This window comes from Pelophylax lessonae (assembly GCF_965119305.1).
Source record: "Pelophylax lessonae genome assembly, chromosome: 7".
NCBI classification, from domain to species: domain Eukaryota; kingdom Metazoa; phylum Chordata; class Amphibia; order Anura; family Ranidae; genus Pelophylax; species Pelophylax lessonae.
In genome coordinates this window covers 2,689,626-2,708,539 of record NC_138774.1, presented here as the reverse complement: position 1 = coordinate 2,708,539, position 18,914 = coordinate 2,689,626, and the positions used below count along the sequence as shown (strand labels likewise).

The 18,914-nt window shown below is 51.5% G+C and overlaps 1 protein-coding gene across 2 annotated transcripts; it reads left to right on the top strand.

Annotated features, from left to right (window-relative positions):
• Positions 1-1,472: 1,472 nt before the first annotated feature.
• APOOL (apolipoprotein O like) lies at positions 1,473-17,606 on the top strand. 2 transcript variants are annotated; one of them, XM_082264629.1, is made up of 9 exons: positions 1,473-1,608; positions 2,347-2,451; positions 3,123-3,242; positions 10,186-10,240; positions 10,350-10,448; positions 10,913-11,004; positions 11,626-11,742; positions 14,820-14,970; positions 17,479-17,606. In XM_082264629.1, exons 1-9 carry the CDS (start codon positions 1,597-1,599, stop codon positions 17,574-17,576), a joined length of 849 nt encoding a protein of 282 aa, XP_082120755.1. In that variant the 5' UTR covers positions 1,473-1,596; the 3' UTR covers positions 17,577-17,606. The 2 variants fall into 2 exon arrangements, with proteins under 2 accessions (XP_082120755.1, XP_082120756.1); XM_082264630.1 differs by having other exon boundaries at positions 1,476-1,608; positions 17,482-17,606.
• The last annotated feature ends 1,308 nt before the right edge of the window (positions 17,607-18,914 follow it).

The window sequence follows — 18,914 nt, the reverse complement described above, 5'->3', positions numbered from 1 at the left end:
TGGGGATGGGGGAGGGGTGTTCCAGTCGGAGGACAGGGCTGAAATGCTGGGGTTAGGGGTGGGAGCCTGACATGCTGAGATGAAGACTACTTAAGGGGGGGGGGGCAGGGCAGGCTGTTCTGGGGTGATCCACTGGGAGGTGGGGCTACGAGTGCTGGGAAGAGGGGGGGCTGGGTATCCTGGTATGAGGGGTGCTCCCCTGGTGGATGGGGTTGGGGGGGCGCTCCATTGGGGGTGGGGGCGCTCCATTGGGGGTGGGGTTGGGGTGGGGGGGCGCTCCATTGGGGGTGGGGTTGGGGTGGGGGGGCGCTCCATTGGGGGTGGGGTTAGAAGTCGTGGAGTGCGGCCTCCATGGGGCTTTGTTCTGTCATTAGTAGGACCCTCCAGGTGATCAATAACTGCCCGGTTACCATGGAGACAACTCACAGCACACAGCCGGTTACCATGGTGACAGCTCACAGCCGGTTACCATGGAGACAACTCACAGCACACTGCCCGGTTACCATGGTGACCCCCTCACAGCACACTGCCTGGTTACCATGGAGACCCCTCACAGCACACTGCCGGTTACCATGGAGACAGCTCACAGCACATTGCCGGTTACCATGGAGACCCCCTCACAGCACACTGCCGGTTACCATGGAGACAGCTCACAGCACACTGCAGGTTACCATGGAGACCCCTCACAGCACACTGCCGGTTACCATGGAGACAGCTCACAGCACACTGCCGGTTACCATGGAGACAACTCACAGCACACTGCCGGTTACCATGGAGACAGCTCACAGCACACTGCCGGTTACCATGGAGACCCCCTCACAGCACACTGCCGGTTACCATGGAGACAGCTCACAGCACACTGCCGGTTACCATGGTGACCCCCTCACAGCACACTGCCGGTTACCATGGAGACAGCTCACAGCACACTGCCGGTTACCATGGAGACAGCTCACAGCACACTGCCGGTTACCATGGAGACAGCTCACAGCACACTGCCGGTTACCATGGTGACCCCCTCACAGCACACTGCCGGTTACCATGGAGACAGCTCACAGCACACTGCCGGTTACCATGGAGACACCTCACAGCACACTGCCGGTTACCATGGAGACAACTCACAGCACACTGCCCGGTTACCATGGTGACAGCTCACAGCACACAGCCGGTTACCATGGTGACAGCTCACAGCCGGTTACCATGGAGACACCTCACAGCACACTGCCGGTTACCATGGTGACAGCTCACAGCCGGTTACCATGGAGACAACTCACAGCACACTGGCCGGTTACCATGGAGACACCTCACAGCACACTGGCCGGTTACCATGGTAACACACCGCCTTTCACCACACGCTTCCCCCTCTGTAGAGCCCGCCATAGCTGTTTGCAGTCACGTGTACGGGGCAGTGGGCGGAGCCGCTACTTCACTCACCCAGTCCATTTCCATTCTGGTTGTGGAGCGGCACGCCCCCGAATTTTATCCAATGTCAGCAAAGAATCTCTCTTCTGAGCCCCGCCCCCGCAGCGGGATTGGCTAAAAGTTATGCTCACATGACCGGAAGTAGTCGGAGGGAGAAGGGGGGAGGGCGGAGCTGTCATGGTGGCCAAGGTGAGGACAGAGACTTCACTCCCCCTCCCCCCCCCACCACAGTCCGGCTCCCCCCTTCCCCAGGGGGGCTCAGGCTGTTTCTCCCCCCCCCCGGTCACCCTCCACGCTGTGCGAGATCCGATCTCTCCCCCCCCCCCCCCACCACCACCGGGCTCTATGGAGGGGGTGTCCCCCTGCTGGGGGGGCTGCAGTGAGGGGGTGGGACTGGAGGCCCTAGGGGAGGGGTGCTAATTGGGGGCGGAGCTTGATGTTCTGGGGGAGGGGTGCCCTATTGGGGCGGAGCTGGGTGTCCTATGGGAGGGGTGCTTTATTGGGGGGTGGAGCTGGGAGTCCCTGGGGGAGGGGTTCTTCTTTTAGGGGGCGGGTCTTAGTTGTATAATTAGTGGGACCCTCCATGTGATTGGATGAGGAGACGGCGATTCGTCCCGGAAACTTTCTGAATCTTTTGTGAGAAATCTCTCCGAGCCAATCACCTCCTTCCCTGTGACTGGGGTGATATTTACCCCTCCCCCCCCCTCACCTCCCCCCCGCCCTCACCTCCCCTTCCCCCCCCCCCTTCACTTCCCCTTCCCCCCCTCCCCCGCCCTCACCTCCCCTTCCCCCTCCCCCGCCCTCACCTCCCCTTCCCTCCCCCCTTCACCTTCCCTTCCCCCCCCTCCCCCGCCTTCACCTCCCCTTCCCCCCCGCCCCCCTCCCCCCCCCTCTATTCTCTCTCACTCTATGTTGTCTCTCTTGCAGATCCTGAAGTTGGCGGTGTTGCCGGCTGGTCTGGCGCTCTCCTCCTATGGGCTGTACGCCGTGTCTGACCGCGAGCCGAAGGGACCCCCGCTGAGTCCTCACCAGGTGACATCTCTACCCCTCCCCCATATCACTGAGATTCTGCCCCCCCCCCCCCCTTATCACTGAGATTCCCCCCCAATAATGCTGAGATTTTACCCCCCCCCCAAATATCACAGATTCCCCCCCCCCCCATATCCCTGAGATTTCCCACCCATAATATTTGGGGGGGGGGGGGTGGAATCTCAGTGTTATTTTGGGGAGGGAATAGAATCTACCGGCCGTTCCCTCAGCAGCTTGGAAGTCCCCCCCCCCCCCAATGCACCCAAGTTGCAGGCCCGCCTCCCACACATTCCTATTGGCCAGAGAGGCGACCCATTATAGTAATGGGCCAATGACAATGTGTAGGAGGGGCTAAGTGCCAGAACTGGGAATTGCAGCCAATGAGAGCGCAGAGCTGTCAGTAACTTCATAAATCTGCATGAATAATCCCGACATGTCACATTGTATCACAACCGGATCATTGCTCTGCAAAGCTCCGCCTTTTATCATTATAAAGATGTCCGGGTGCTCCGGTCAGTGACTCCGCCCAGGCTGAGATGATGTCATCAGTCTGCTGCAGGCAGGAGGAAGCATTTCCTCAGTCTCCCCTCCCCCAGTGATCAGGCTGTACATTGTATCTTTGTAGGCAGATCTGTATGGTGACGGTTTGATATATTTATTTATTTCTCTTGCAGTTGTCGGTGTATTCGGCTCCTCCTCGGTATTCCAGGTTCATTGAAGAAGAGCCGGGCCGGGTGCAGCTCTCCATCTCTGCGGTGCGCACAGCGTTCTCACCTGTTGTGACGTGGGGGAAGGTAAGTGCAGGGACACCACGCCCCCTCCTAAAATTCTAGACCTGATGAAGGCGGAGTGCTAGAGCCACCAAAACGCGTTGCTTGTAATCACCTCCATATCAACTCAATATAAAAAATGAATTTGGACTCTTCCACCATTGGCCTGCCACTCTCATTACACCTTTTACTGTAACACGCTTCCTGTCCTGGGGGGCGACTGCGCCTCCTGTCCTGGGGGGCGACTGCGCCTCCTGTCCTGGGGGGCGACTGCGCTTCCTGTCCTGGGGGGCGACTGCGCCTCCTGTCCCTCTCATTACACCTTTTACTGTAACACGCTTCCTTTTCCGGGGGCGACTGTGCTTCCTGTCCTGGGGGGCGACTGTGCTTCCTGTCCCTCTCATTACACCTTTTACTGTAACACGCTTCCTGTCCTGGGGGGCGACTGCGCTTCCTGTCCAGGGGGCGACTGTGCTTCCTGTCCTGGGGGGCGACTGCGCTTCCTGTCCAGGGGGCGACTGCGCTTCCTGTCCAGGGGGCGACTGCGCTTCCTGTTCAGGGGGCGACTGCGCTTCCTGTCCTGGGGGCGACTGCGTCCTGTCCCTCTCATTACACCTTTTACTGTAACACGCTTCCTGTCCTGGGGGGCGACTGTGCTTCCTGTCCCTCTCATTACACCTTTTACTGTAACACACTTCCTGTCCTGTCGGCGACTGCGCTTCCTGTCCCTCTCATTACTCCTTTTACTGTAACACGCTTCCTGTCCTGGGGGCGACTGTGCTTCCTGTCCTGGGGGGCGACTGTGCTTCCTGTCCCTCTCATTACACCTTTTACTGTAACACGCTTCCTGTCCCGGGGGCGACTGTGCTTCCTGTCCCGGGGGCGACTGTGCTTCCTGTCCCGGGGGTGACTGTGCTTCCTGTCCTGGGGGGCGACTGTGCTTCCTGTCCCTCTCATTACACCTTTTACTGTAACACGCTTCCTGTCCTGGGGGGCGACTGCGCTTCCTGTCCAGGGGGCGACTGCGCTTCCTGTCCAGGGGGCGACTGCGCTTCCTGTCCTGGGGGCGACTGCGTCCTGTCCCTCTCATTACACCTTTTACTGTAACACGCTTCCTGTCCTGTCGGCGACTGTGCTTCCTGTCCCTCTCATTACACCTTTTACTGTAACACACTTCCTGTCCTGTCGGCGACTGCGCTTCCTGTCCCTCTCATTACTCCTTTTACTGTAACACGCTTCCTGTCCTGGGGGCGACTGTGCTTCCTGTCCTGGGGGCGACTGTGCTTCCTGTCCTGGGGGCGACTGTGCTTCCTGTCCCTCTCATTACACCTTTTACTGTAACACACTTCCTGTCCTGTCGGCGACTGCGCTTCCTGTCCCTCTCATTACTCCTTTTACTGTAACGTGCTTCCTGTCCTGGGGGCGACTGTGCTTCCTGTCCTGGGGGGCGACTGCGCTTCCTGTCCTGGGGGTGACTGTGCTTCCTGTCCCTCTCATTACACCTTTTACTGTAACGCGCTTCCTGTCCTGGGGGCGACTGCGCTTCCTGTCCCTCTCATTACACCTTTTACTGTAACACGCTTCCTGTCCTGGGGGGCGACTGTGCTTCCTGTCCTGGGGGGCGACTGTGCTTCCTGTCCCTCTCATTACACCTTTTACTGTAACACGCTTCCTGTCCTGGGGGGCGACTGCGCTTCCTGTCCAGGGGGCGACTGCGCTTCCTGTCCAGGGGGCGACTGCGCTTCCTGTCCTGGGGGCGACTGCGTCCTGTCCCTCTCATTACACCTTTTACTGTAACACGCTTCCTGTCCTGTCGGCGACTGTGCTTCCTGTCCCTCTCATTACACCTTTTACTGTAACACACTTCCTGTCCTGTCGGCGACTGCGCTTCCTGTCCCTCTCATTACTCCTTTTACTGTAACACGCTTCCTGTCCTGGGGGCGACTGTGCTTCCTGTCCTGGGGGCGACTGTGCTTCCTGTCCTGGGGGCGACTGTGCTTCCTGTCCCTCTCATTACACCTTTTACTGTAACACACTTCCTGTCCTGTCGGCGACTGCGCTTCCTGTCCCTCTCATTACTCCTTTTACTGTAACGTGCTTCCTGTCCTGGGGGCGACTGTGCTTCCTGTCCTGGGGGGCGACTGCGCTTCCTGTCCTGGGGGTGACTGTGCTTCCTGTCCCTCTCATTACACCTTTTACTGTAACGCGCTTCCTGTCCTGGGGGCGACTGCGCTTCCTGTCCCTCTCATTACACCTTTTACTGTAACACGCTTCCTGTCCTGGGGGCGACTGTGCTTCCTGTCCTGGGGGCGACTGTGCTTCCTGTCCCTCTCATTACACCTTTTACTGTAACACGCTTCCTGTCCTGGGGGTGACTGCGCTTCCTGTCCTGGGGGGCGACTGCACTTCCTGTCCTGGGGGCGACTGTGCTTCCTGTCCCTCTCATTACACCTTTTACTGTAACACGCTTCCTGTCCTGGGGGGCGACTGCGCTTCCTGTTCTGGGGGTGACTGCGCTTCCTGTCCGGGGGGCGACTGCATTTCCTGTCCTGGGGGCGACTGCACTTCCTGTCCTGGGGGTGACTGTGCTTCCTGTCCCTCTCATTACACCTTTTACTGTAACGCGCTTCCTGTCCTGGGGGCGACTGCGCTTCCTGTCCTGGGGGCGACTGCGCTTCCTGTCCTGGGGGCGACTGCGCTTCCTGTCCCTCTCATTACACCTTTTACTGTAACACGCTTCCTGTCCTGGGGGGCGACTGCGCTTCCTGTTCTGGGGGTGACTGCGCTTCCTGTCCGGGGGGCGACTGCATTTCCTGTCCTGGGGGCGACTGCACTTCCTGTCCTGGGGGTGACTGTGCTTCCTGTCCCTCTCATTACACCTTTTACTGTAACGCGCTTCCTGTCCTGGGGGCGACTGCGCTTCCTGTCCTGGGGGCGACTGTGCTTCCTGTCCCTCTCATTACACCTTTTACTGTAACACGCTTCCTGTCCTGGGGTGACTTTTTTTTTTTAAATAGTTTTTCTTCATTTCTGTTATAAAATTTTGCAAATAAATAATCTTTCATCATAAATTTTGCCCAAATTTGTATTCTGCTCTAATTCTTGGGTGAAAATAACCCAAATCAGTGAATAATATTTATTCTGTAGGAAAGTTACAGAATCCACAAACTATGGGAAATATATCTGACGATCGATCGATCCTGATGTACTGGCGGCCGATCTCATTTTTTTGAGACCCAAAAATGCCAGAACAGTACAAATACCCCCAAATCACCCCCCTTTTTTTGGGGGAAATTTAAACAGTCTGAGGTACTTGGTAAGAGGCATGGCAGTTTTGTTTTTGAAGTTTGTACTTTTTTGTCACAATTCTTTGGAAAAATAAAAAAAAATTAAATATTCACTTTTTTTTTTTTTTTTTTTTTGCTACGGTCACCAGTGCAGTACAGCCCCAAATAATGGGTGTGACGATCAGACACTGACTGGTGACAGTATGTAAAAAAAAAAAAAAAAAAAAAAAAAATGTGAATATTTAATTTTTTTATTTTTCCAAACAATTGTGACCTAAAAATTACAACTTTAAAACCTGCCGTGCCTCTTACTAAATACCTCAAACTATAAAAAATGTATATAGAAATAATCAAAATGAAAAGGAATCTGATAATTTGATCGATCCTGATTTACTGACGGCTGATCTCATTTCTTAGGATCCGAAAATGCCAGGACAGTACAAATACCCCCCCCCCCCCCCCCCCAAATCACCCCTTTAATGGAAAGTAGTCTGAGGTATTTAATAAGAGGCATGGGGCAGTTTTTATTGAAGTTGTACTTTTTTTGTCACAATTGTTTGGAAAAATAAAAAAATGTAAAAAGTAGTATGTTAATTTTTTTTTTACATACAGTCCTGAGTGCAGTACAGCGTCATATCATGGGGGTGACGATCACACACTGACTGGTGACAAGTATGTAAAAAAAAAATCCCTTTTTTTTTTTTTTTTCAAAGAAATTGTGACATAAAATCTGCAACTTCAAAAATCCTGCCATGCCTCAGACTATAGAAATAATCAAAATGAAAAGGTGTGTGTATGTGTGTGTGTGTGTATATATATATATATATATATATATATATATATATATATATATATATATATATATATATATAATGTTTGGGAGTTATATAATTAATTTTTTTATATAATCCAAAATGAAAACTATATAAAAAAAATATATATATATATATACACACATATATACACACCTTATTTTTATATATATATGTATATGGTGTGTGTGTGTGTGTGTGTGTATATGTATGTGTATATATATATATATATATATATATATATATATATATATATATATATATATATACACACACCATATACATATATATATAAAAATAAGGTGTGTATATATGTGTGTATATATATATATATATATATATATATATATATATATATATATATATACATACACACACACACACACACACACACACACACACACACACACACACACACACACACACACACACACACACACACTATATATATATAAAAATAAGGTGTGTATATATGTATGTGTGTGTGTGTATGTATTTATATATAAACATATACTTACACACACACACACTATATATATATATATATATATATGTATGTGTGTATATATATATATATATATATATATATATATATATATATATATATATATATATATATATATATATATATATGTGTGTGTGTGTGTGTGTGTATATATATATATATATATATATATACACACCTTTTATTTATTTATTCATTTATTTATATATATATATATATATATATATATATATATAATAAATAAGGTGTGTGTGTGTAAGTATATATATATATTTTAATTTTTTTTTTTTTTTTTATATAGTTTTCATTATGGATTATATAAAAAGAATAAATTTTATAACTCCCAAACATTGTGTGTACAAGTACGGTAATTTTCTAGTAAAATATACGGATTTAAACTTGTAAACAAAAAGGGCGGGGTCAGCAAGAGGTTAAAGCTGCCATGACAATATATATTACATATGATTGTTGTTTACATGTGCATGTGAGCACAGGGGAATGGGGGGCACTGTAAAAAAAAAATTTTAACTTAAAAAAGAAATTAAATTAAAAAAAAAAAGAAATTTTCCTAATTTAAAGTCCCAGTTTCCCTGTGCTCACATGCATGCAAATAGGCCCCACGTGCATATGGTAGAAAAATATATTGTGTATATTAGCGCGCCAGAGAGCTGGTATCTATGACCTGGTTTGGAATTATATATTTAATAAATTAGTGATAATAAATTATTTGCAGCTGCTAGTAAAGTGCGGGTGCAGAAATTGAAAGAAAAGTATTCACAATAGTGATACCTCTAGCGCTTGCTGTTCCCTAGTGGAAATACATATACTCAAATATGTGCTAAAAATTCATAGTGGAAAATAAATCTTCAATATAAATAAATCACTTCAAAATTAATAATAAAAAAATAGTCCATCCAATGTATAGTGATGAATCAATCAACCTTTAAAATAGTATATAAAGTCCAATTTCGATATATGTGCTAAAGTGCTGGTGCTTCTTCTAATAACTTGGTGCTTCCTTTCCCGTGATCAATAAATAAATTGCCCACTCATCAGATGCTGTGGGTCCAAATGTCTTATGACATTAGAACCAATCGTGCTTCGATAGGAAAAACCTTTCCAGGTTCGGATTTCCTCTCTCTGGATATGGACCGGCGCTGCGGTTAATCTTCCACCATGGAATGAGTCTCCTCCAACCACGGGCCAAAAATGTGAGATGTATCCCTGTAAATCACCTCCAATCACAAGCCGTGATGGGGGAATAAATGGATAGTGTGGTATTGTTTTCCAAAACTTTTATTGCACACACTAAAATTAAAACCCCACACTCAACGGTATAAATCCATCCATAAATCCAAAGGTGATAAAAACAGGCGTCATACACTTCCACAGTTCCAAATAAAAATTGCAGCAAAGTGAGGAGAAACCGTGCTCAATCCAAAATAGTGAGAAACAAACAGGACAGGATCGTCATACACGTGTGCTGGAGAAGTGGAGAGCGGTAGTTCCGGTTTGCGTTCCACTCAAGCAACGTATGACGTCACGGCTTGCGTTCCAACTAACGCGTTTCGTCATTGGTTTAAACGTCTTCAGAGGTGGAGTCACACGTCTAACTCAGTTCTTATATGCCGGAGCTGCCACTCTACACTCCGCCCATCTCCGCCCATCGAATCTTCTATCGGAAACAGGAAGTGACTCCATGTCCCCGCATTACCATTGTGCTATGTGCACCATAACAAAAATAAATCATACCAAATATGTTTATGCAAATAGGCCCCACGTGCATATGTCAAAGATGAAAAAAAATAAATAAATTATATATATATATATATATATATATATATATATATATATATATATATATATATATAATATAAATATAATTTATTTTTATTTTTTTTAAATATATATAATCTCTCACACCCCCATATAAATGGTGCAGTGTCTTGAGTATAGCGCCCCCTATTGATGGTTGCTTGCTCAGTGTTTTTGTACACATTGGGTTGCCGCATTACACTATATATAATATATATATTATAAATATTTTTTTTTTTCATTATTGCTCATTTTTCACTTTTATCCAAACATTTAGATTGGCGCGGGGGTTTCTCCTATTGCTATTTTATGTTTGCACTATTTTAGAGTACTTTTTCCTGACGATGGGTTTGATAGCTGCGTATTTCACAACATATAAAAATTTCAGCTCCCACCATTTTACTCTCCGGGGGCTCTGCTTTCAGGAAAACATATTTTATTATTATTTTTTTTTTTTGTGGGGTTACAGTAATTTGTAGAATAAAATGCAGATTAGTTATTGCTGTGGAAGGGAAGTATTTAATGTATTATTTGCTGTGACTCCTCAGAACGCCGGCGATGCCGTTAGGAACGGAGTTGTGGAAGCGATTCGGCTCACACAAGGTGAGGGGGGAGGGGTGGCACTTTCTGAAGATACTAAGTTTCTCTGTTCATTTTTTTTTTTTTTTTATACCCTGAAAATGGTGTAAATTTGCTGTGTTTTGTTATACAGACAGTTACGTCTACCTGAAGAACCCGCCCCCAGAGTTCCTGCCGCGGGTTGGCGTCATTACCATCAGCGGATTGGCTGGCCTGGTTTTGGCCCGGAAAGGTGAGCGCTCCCTACTTCATTTCCTGCAGTTTTCTTCTTCCTATCCGCCGTGCGTTTTTTATAAACGTCCTCAGATGGGAGGGGGGGGGGGTCTCCCGGTCATCACTGCTGTAATGGTGAAGAAATCATTTTGTTGGGTTGAAGATTCCATACAAAGTGAAAGCGATCCTAGCGGCCTAACGAGCTGCTGGATTACTTTTATAGATGGTGGAAGGGGGTAAATCTTCCTTCCACTTCATGATTGTGTCCCACTTGTTGTTGATTCTTCACAAAAAAATTACAGTTTTATATCTTTGTTTGAAGCCTAAAATGTGGCAAAAGGTTGCAAAGTTCAAGGGGGCCGAATACTTTCGCAAGGCACTGTGTATATATATATATATATATATATATATATATATAGTGGTTCAGTAGAAGGTTATGACTCACTTTGGTGAGTTGATAATTGTTGTGTTTGCTCTGTGCAGGATCCCGGCTGAAGAAAGTTGTGTACCCGGTTGGTCTGACAGCGCTGGGTGCGTCCGTCTGCTATCCCGCACAAGCCGTCATTTTTGCAAAGGTAAAATTTCTATTGTGTCTGACATCCATTCATCAGATCCCCGCTGACCGTCCCCTCCATTCATCAGATCCCCGCTGACCGTCCCCTCCATTCATCAGATCCCCGCTGACCGTCCCCTCCATTCATCAGATCCCCGCTGACCGTCCCCTCCATTCATCAGATCCCCGCTGACCGTCCCCTCCATTCATCAGATCCCCGCTGACCGTCCCCTCCAATCATCAGATCCCCGCTGACTGTCCCCTCCAATCGTCAGATCCCCGCTGACTGTCCCCTCCAATCGTCAGATCCCCGCTGACCGTCCCCTCCAATCGTCAGATCCCCGCTGACCGTCCCCTCCAATCGTCAGATCCCCGCTGACCGTCCCCTCCAATCGTCAGATCCCCGCTGTCCGTCCCCTCCAATCGTCAGATCCCCGCTGACCGTCCCCTCCAATCGTCAGATCCCCGCTGACCGTCCCCTCCATTCATCAGATCCCCGCTGACCGTCCCCTCCATTCATCAGATCCCCGCTGACCGTCCCCTCCAATCATCAGATCCCAGCTGACCGTCCCCTCCATTCATCAGATCCCCGCTGACCATCCCCTCCAATCATCACCATTTTTTTTTATTTTTCCCATCTCAGGTAACGGGTAAAAAGTTGTATAATGCCGGCCATTGGACGTATGACTCTGTGAGCTCATTATGGAAGGCGGAGCCTCAGAAGGAGGAAAGCAACCCAACTACAGCAGACAATAAGGAGGTACGTCACTGTGCTGTAAGATTACCCAGGTGGAGGGTGGGGGGACGATATCCCCCCAGTAGCAGGCTGAGGGTGGGGGGACGATAATCCCCCCCAGTAGCAGGTGGAGGGCGGGGGACGATAATCCCCCCAGTAGCAGGCTGAGGGTGGGGGGACGATAATCCCCCCAGTAGCAGGCTGAGGGCGGGGGACGATATCCCCCCAGTAGCAGGCTGAGGGCGGGGGACGATATCCCCCCAGTAGCAGGCTGAGGGCGGGGGACGATATCCCCCCAGTAGCAGGCTGAGGGTGGGGGGACGATATCCCCCCAGTAGCAGGCTGAGGGTGGGGGGACGATATCCCCCCAGTAGCAGGCTGAGGGTGGGGGGACGATAATCCCCCCCAGTAGCAGGTGGAGGGCGGGGGACGATAATCCCCCCAGTAGCAGGCTGAGGGTGGGGGGACGATAGTCCCCCCAGTAGCAGGCTGAGGGTGGGGGGACGATAATCCCCCCAGTAGCAGGCTGAGGGCGGGGGACGATATCCCCCCAGTAGCAGGCCAAGTGTGGGGGGACGATATCCCCCCAGTAGCAGGCTGAGGGTGGGGGGACGATAATCCCCCCCAGTAGCAGGCTGAGGGTGGGGGGACGATAATCCCCCCAGTAGCAGGCTGAGGGCGGGGGATGATAATCCCCCCAGTAGCAGGCTGAGGGTGGGGGGACGATAATCCCCCCCAGTAGCAGGCTGAGGGTGGGGGGACGATAATCCCCCCAGTAGCAGGCTGAGGGTGGGGGGACGATAATCCCCCCAGTAGCAGGCTGAGGGTGGGGGGACGATAATCCCCCCAGTAGCAGGTGGAGGGTGGGGGGACGATAATCCCCCCAGTAGCAGGCTGAGGGTGGGGGGACGATAATCCCCCCAGTAGCAGGCTGAGGGTGGGGGGACGATAATCCCCCCAGTAGCAGGCTGAGGGTGGGGGGACGATAATCCCCCCAGTAGCAGGCTGAGGGTGGGGGGACGATAATCCCCCCAGTAGCAGGCGGAGGGTGGGGGGACGATAATCCCCCCAGTAGCAGGCTGAGGGTGGGGGGACGATAATCCCCCCCCCCCCAGTAGCAGGTGGAGGGTGGGGGGACGATAATCCCCCCCCCAGTAGCAGGCTGAGGGCGGAGGGACGATAATCCCCCAGTAGCAGGCTGAGGGCGCGGGGACGATAATCCCCCCCCAGTAGCAGGCTGAGGGCGGGGGACGATAATCCCCCCCCCCAGTAGCAGGCTGAGGGCGGGGGACGATAATCCCCCCCCAGTAGCAGGCTGAGGGCGGGGGACGATAATCCCCCCCAGTAGCAGGCTGAGGGCGGGGGACGATAATCCCCCCCCCAGTAGCAGGCTGAGGGCGGGGGACGATAATCCCCCCCAGTAGCAGGCTGAGGGCGGAGGGACGATAGTCCCCCCAGTAGCAGGTGGAGGGTGGGGGGACGATAATCCCCCCCCAGTAGCAGGCTGAGGGCGGGGGACGATAATCCCCCCCAGTAGCAGGCTGAGGGCGGAGGGACGATAATCCCCCCAGTAGCAGGTGGAGGGTGGGGGGACGATAATCCCCCCCCAGTAGCAGGCTGAGGGCGGAGGGACGATATCCCCCAGTAGCAGGCTGAGGGTGGGGACGATATCCCCCCCAGTAGCAGGCTGAGGGCGGGGGACGATATCCCCCAGTAGCAGGCTGAGGGCGGGGGACGATAATCCCCCCAGTAGCAGGCTGAGGGCGGGGGACTATAATCCCCCCCAGTAGCAGGCTGAGGGCGGGGGACGATAATCCCCCCCAGTAGCAGGCTGAGGGCGGGGGACGATAATCCCCCCCAGTAGCAGGCTGAGGGCGGGGGACGATAATCCCCCCCAGTAGCAGGCTGAGGGCGGGGGACGATAATCCCCCCCCAGTAGCAGGCTGAGGGCGGGGGACGATAATCCCCCCAGTAGCAGGCGGAGGGTGGGGGGACGATAATCCCCCCCCCCAGGAGCAGGCTGAGGGCGGAGGGACGATATCCCCCAGTAGCAGGCTGAGGGCGGGGGACGATAATCCCCCCAGTAGCAGGCGGAGGGTGGGGGGACGATAATCCCCCCCAGTAGCAGGCTGAGGGCGGAGGGACGATATCCCCCAGTAGCAGGCTGAGGGCGGGGGACGATATCCCCCAGTAGCAGGTGGAGGGTGGGGGGACGATAATCCCCCCCAGTAGCAGGCTGAGGGCGGAGGGACGATAATCCCCTCCAGTAGCAGGCTGAGGGCGGGGGACGATAATCCCCCCAGTAGCAGGCGGGGGGAGGGCGGGGGCCCTGTGCTTATTCTATAGGAGGAGTCCCATTACCCCATACATAGCCAATGACTGTAGATGATTTGTTGGGGGTCACTGGCCCATCATTTCTCTACTGGCCTTCTATAGGAGGATAAATCATCATGGCTGCTCCCTCAGTATTCTTTCCCACAATCCCCTGTTGCTGGTAAAGTGGTTCTGATGCAGTTCCATAACTCCTGTAGGAGAATGGAGGTGCTGAACCATGAATGATGCTGGCTCTGCCGTCTTTCCCATGATGCCCTCCTACTTGATATAAGTTGCTGGTGCTGTACTTAGAATCATCTGTCCGTTCTTAGCGCCGTGTTTTTTATTTATTAGCACATCAGGACCTGGGTGTCCCTTTTTTTTTTTTATTTTTTTTTTTTTTTTTTTTTTTTTTTTTTTCTATTAATATTGCAGAACTCTGATTGGCCTGTATAGTAGTCCTATGGTAGCGAGGAGAGTGTAACACAGGCAAAGATATATTTCAAGCAGCTAGGAGAAGGAAATCCACTAGGTGGCGACCTCAGCAAACATTCGCACACACTGGAAGATTTTATTTAATTTTTTCTTCCTTTTTTAATTATAAAGTTTTTGGATTGGTTGCACGGAATCGTCAGCCCGGAAAGTCACATGATCTTGGTCTGGAATGTGTTAGCAATGGATTAGAAATCAGAACTGCCGCACTTTGTTACATTGTTTCCTGGGCAGGAATAGCGATTTGGTTTTAATCTTTGCTCCTTAGAAATAAATAATCAATTTTCTGTGATCAGAAACCTCAGAGAGAAGAGAAGAGCAGCGAGACGGCGCCGGAGAGTACAACAGAGGAACCAATCGAAGCAGAGCATGCAGAACCTCCCGCCTCTCCTGAACCTGCGGAGCCTCCCAATACACAAGAGGGCAGCACTGGAAGTGTCCCCCCAGGTAATCAGTGTGCTGTCCTCGGGATAATTACTAACAGGGATCTCTAGGCTTTTATGTGTTATAGATATGAAGGTTTTACAGGAATGCGCGATTTCTATCGCCCGAACCCCCCCCCCACCGCCCCCCCCCCCCCCCCCCCCGGGACATGCAGTTCTGGGCGCCGGGAAGGAAGTTTTTTTTTTTGTTTTTTTAAGTTTGTTTCGGCTGCAGGTGCTGCTAGGTGGAGGTGAGGGAGGAGAGCAGATACACGCCCACTCTCCTCCCCTTCTTGTTCCTGACCTGGAAGTGACGTGTATGACATCACTTCCAGGTCCCCGTTGTCACGTTGTCCCCGTTTTTTTTGTGCAGGACTGCGACATTGCGGCGGACAGATCGGACCCCTGACTGACATTTTTGACACTTTTGGGGGTACCAGTGACATTACTACAGTAATCAGTGCTATACATATGCACTGTTACTGTAAAAATGACACTGGCAGGGAAGGGGTAATTTTATTAGAGATCCAGGGGTTAAGTGTGTCCCTAGGGGCGTGATTTTAACTGTCAAGGGGCGTGGCTTGTGATGTAACCACAGAGACATACGATCCTACATAGCAGGATCGTATGATCTCTGCAGTTACATCAGGGAGAATGACAGATGGTTGTGTTTACATCAGCCACCTGCCTTTCTCCCTCTCCAGCGGGAGATGCCGAGTGACCGGCGGACATCGGAGCCGCCAGTCACTCGCGCGGGGATGTCCCTGTGAACGGGCAGGAGCGCGCGTTCGCCCCCTATGGGCTCGTGGGCGAGTGACATACCGATACGTCACTTTGTCCAGGAGGGGCTGACCGCCGCAGTATATGTACTTGCGGCGGTTGGCAAGTGGTTAAAAGAATGTTATTATTATTATTATTATTATTATTATTAATCTTATCTGTATTATGATGAGAAATAGAACACAATTAGACCCCTCCAGCATTTCCAGCCATTTGCTAACACCTTCATTGGGTGTAAAGGCTGCTGGGTGAGAAGATCTCTGTATAATAATCCAACTATCACAGACCGGAGCCCAAATCCACAGAGAGGAGGCAAATGCTGGGGATTTAAAATGGGTTCTAAAGGCTGAAGATTTTTTTTTTAAACCACCTTTGCGTAGCACCCCCAACCCCCCCCCCCCCTTCCTTTAAAGGTTTGGACACAGCAGCGGGAGCTGTCAATTACAGCCAGCGAGGAGAAAGCATAGCGAGCAAGGTAACTGTGGAGACCTGGGGTATACAGAGGGTGCTGAAGGTGGAGCATAGTGGGCAAGGCAACTGTGGAGACCTGGGGTACTGACACACGCACTACTGGTTTAACTAGATAGACTTGTGTCTTTATTTCAACCTAACTATGTAAGTTGGGTGTACTTGGAGATGGAATGGACTAGGTGACAAAGGGTAAGTGCACTTGGGGACATGAAGCGCACTAGGACACACTTGGAGAGGTGGGTGCAGACACACTTGTTGTAGACACCAGGTCATACAAGGGTGCACTTGGGGAAACTGGGAATGTGGGCAGCACATGTGCACACTTGGAGACACAATGCACTAGGCGTGCACACTTGGCGGCACGAGGCGTGCACACTTGGAGACACAAGACACTTGGAGGCACGGGGCTTGCACACTTGGAGACACAAGACGCTTGGAGGCACGGGGCGTGCACACTTGGCGGCACGAGGCATGCACACTTGGAGACACGGGGCGTGCACACTTGGAGACACAAGACACTTGGCGGCACGAGGCATGCACACTTGGAGACACGGGGCGTGCACACTTGGAGACACAAGACACTTGGAGGCACGGGGCGTGCACACTTGGAGACACAATACACTTGGAGGCACGGGCGGGAACACTTGGAGACACAATACACTTGGAGGCACGGGGCGTGCACACTTGGAGACATGGAGGCACGGGGCATGCACACTTGGAGACACAAGACACTTGGAGGCACGGGGCGTGCACACTTGGAGGCACAAGACACTTGGAGACATGGGCTACACAAGCATTCAGTTGGAGACATAAGGCACATATAAAAACATACGGCTGGCGCACTTGCAAACACCGGGCACACAAACGTGCAATTGGAGACAAGCGGAGCATATAAGTGCACTTGGAGACATGGGAACACTTGGAATCTTGGGGTGAACTTGCAGACATGGGGTACAGGATGCATAGAAATACTGAGGCATGACGAGGGCAAGAATACTTGGCAGGGAGGATACAGGAGGTATGGGAGAGCTTGGCATAGGCGTAGTACCATGTTGCTTGAACACATGTTGCCTAGCCCTTTAAGTGAGAACCAATCAGGAGAGCAGTCACCTGATTGGCCATGGAGGGCAGACACGCCATGTAAAACCTGGAAGTAGTGGTGGTCATGTGCTGAATAAAATGCCCGGCACTGGATCCCAATGTTACACCAGCATGCAATTCAAATGTCCTCTAATAGTCGTACCCCGGTCACATTACTGATGGTCTTCCCTCTCTTTTTCAGCAGCAGTGAAGCAATCTGTATTTATAGCTCCCCCAGCCCTGACAGACCACGGACAGTCCAATCCAGAAGATGTGGATATGTACAGCACCAGATCCTGAGTGTGACCCCAGGATGGATCCTGTATATTCTATGTACGCAGCATTTCTGCCAGAATGTTTTTTGTAACCTGCAAAGTCCGGAGCTCCCCTTTACTTATCATGTTTGATAAAATAAAAAGCAAAATGTTTTCTCATGTACCCGGCGTCCTGTTCTGGAGGCGCGCCGCAGTGACCGGTGGGAGGCGCGCTGCTGTGACCGGTGGGAGGTGGGCTGTGATTGGTGAGAGGTGTGCTGCTGTGACCGGTGGGAGGTGGGCTGTGACCGATGAGAGGTGGGCTGCAGTGACCGGTGGGAGGCGCGCTGCAGTGACCGGTGGGAGGCGCGCTGCAGTGACCGGTGGGAGGCGCGCTGCAGTGACCGGTGGGAGGTGTGCTGTGATTGGTGGGAGGTGTGCTGCAGTGACCGGTGGGAGGTGTGCTGCTGTGACCGGTGGGAGGTGTGCTGCTGTGACCGGTGGGAGGTGGGCTGTGATTGGTGGGAGGTGTGCTGCAGTGACCGGTGGGAGGTGTGCTGCTGTGACCGGTGGGAGGTGGGCTGTGATTGGTGGGAGGTGTGCGGCTGTGACCAATGAGAGGTGTGCTGCAGTGACCGGTGGGCTGTGATTGGTGAGAGGTGGGCTGTGACCGGTGGGAGGTGTGCTGCTGTGACCGATGAGAGGTGGGCTGTGGGAGGTGTGCCGCAGTGACCGGTGCGAGGTGTGCTGCAGTGACCGGTGCGAGGTGTGCCGCTGTGACCGGTGAGAGGTGGCTGTGACCGGTGCGAGGTGTGCCGCTGTGACCGGTGAGAGGTGGCTGTGACCGGTGCGAGGTGTGCTGCTGTGACCGATGAGAGGTGGGCTGTGCGAGGTGTGCCGCTGTGACCGGTGCGAGGTGTGCTGCTGTGACCGGTGGGAGGTGTGCTGCTGTGACCGGTGGGAGGCGCGCTGCTGTGACCGGTGGGAGGCGCACCGCTGTGACCGGTGGGAGTTCCTAGGTGGGCTGCATTTGCATGGGTAACACCCACATTTGATGCTGGGCCTCCATGATTTTCAGACCTGAAATACAATGAATGAAAAGGGTGGGGCCAGGGAAGGTTGGGCTGGGGAGGAAAGAGCTAATAATCATGGGTACTCAATCTGTGGCCCTCCAGCGGTTGTGAAACTACAAGTCCCATGAGGCATTGCAAGAATGACAGCCATGCAATGCCTCATGGGACTTGCTTGTAACTGACAGTTACATGCATGATTCCCAAAGGATGATTGGACTTGTAGTTCTGACAATTTAAATCGTATATCTCGGTAATTGTGGTGGAGGTCTCGGCTCAGACATCTTGCAGTGTAAGACCTCCTCGCCAGATGT

Bases quoted from the DNA above. Each gene is read 5' to 3' on its own strand.
- APOOL (XM_082264629.1), top strand. The intron at 10,241-10,349 runs GTGAGGGGGGAG...TTTGTTATACAG, and splicing joins AGCGATTCGGCTCACACAAG to ACAGTTACGTCTACCTGAAG. The intron at 14,971-17,478 runs GTAATCAGTGTG...TCTCTTTTTCAG, and splicing joins CACTGGAAGTGTCCCCCCAG to CAGCAGTGAAGCAATCTGTA.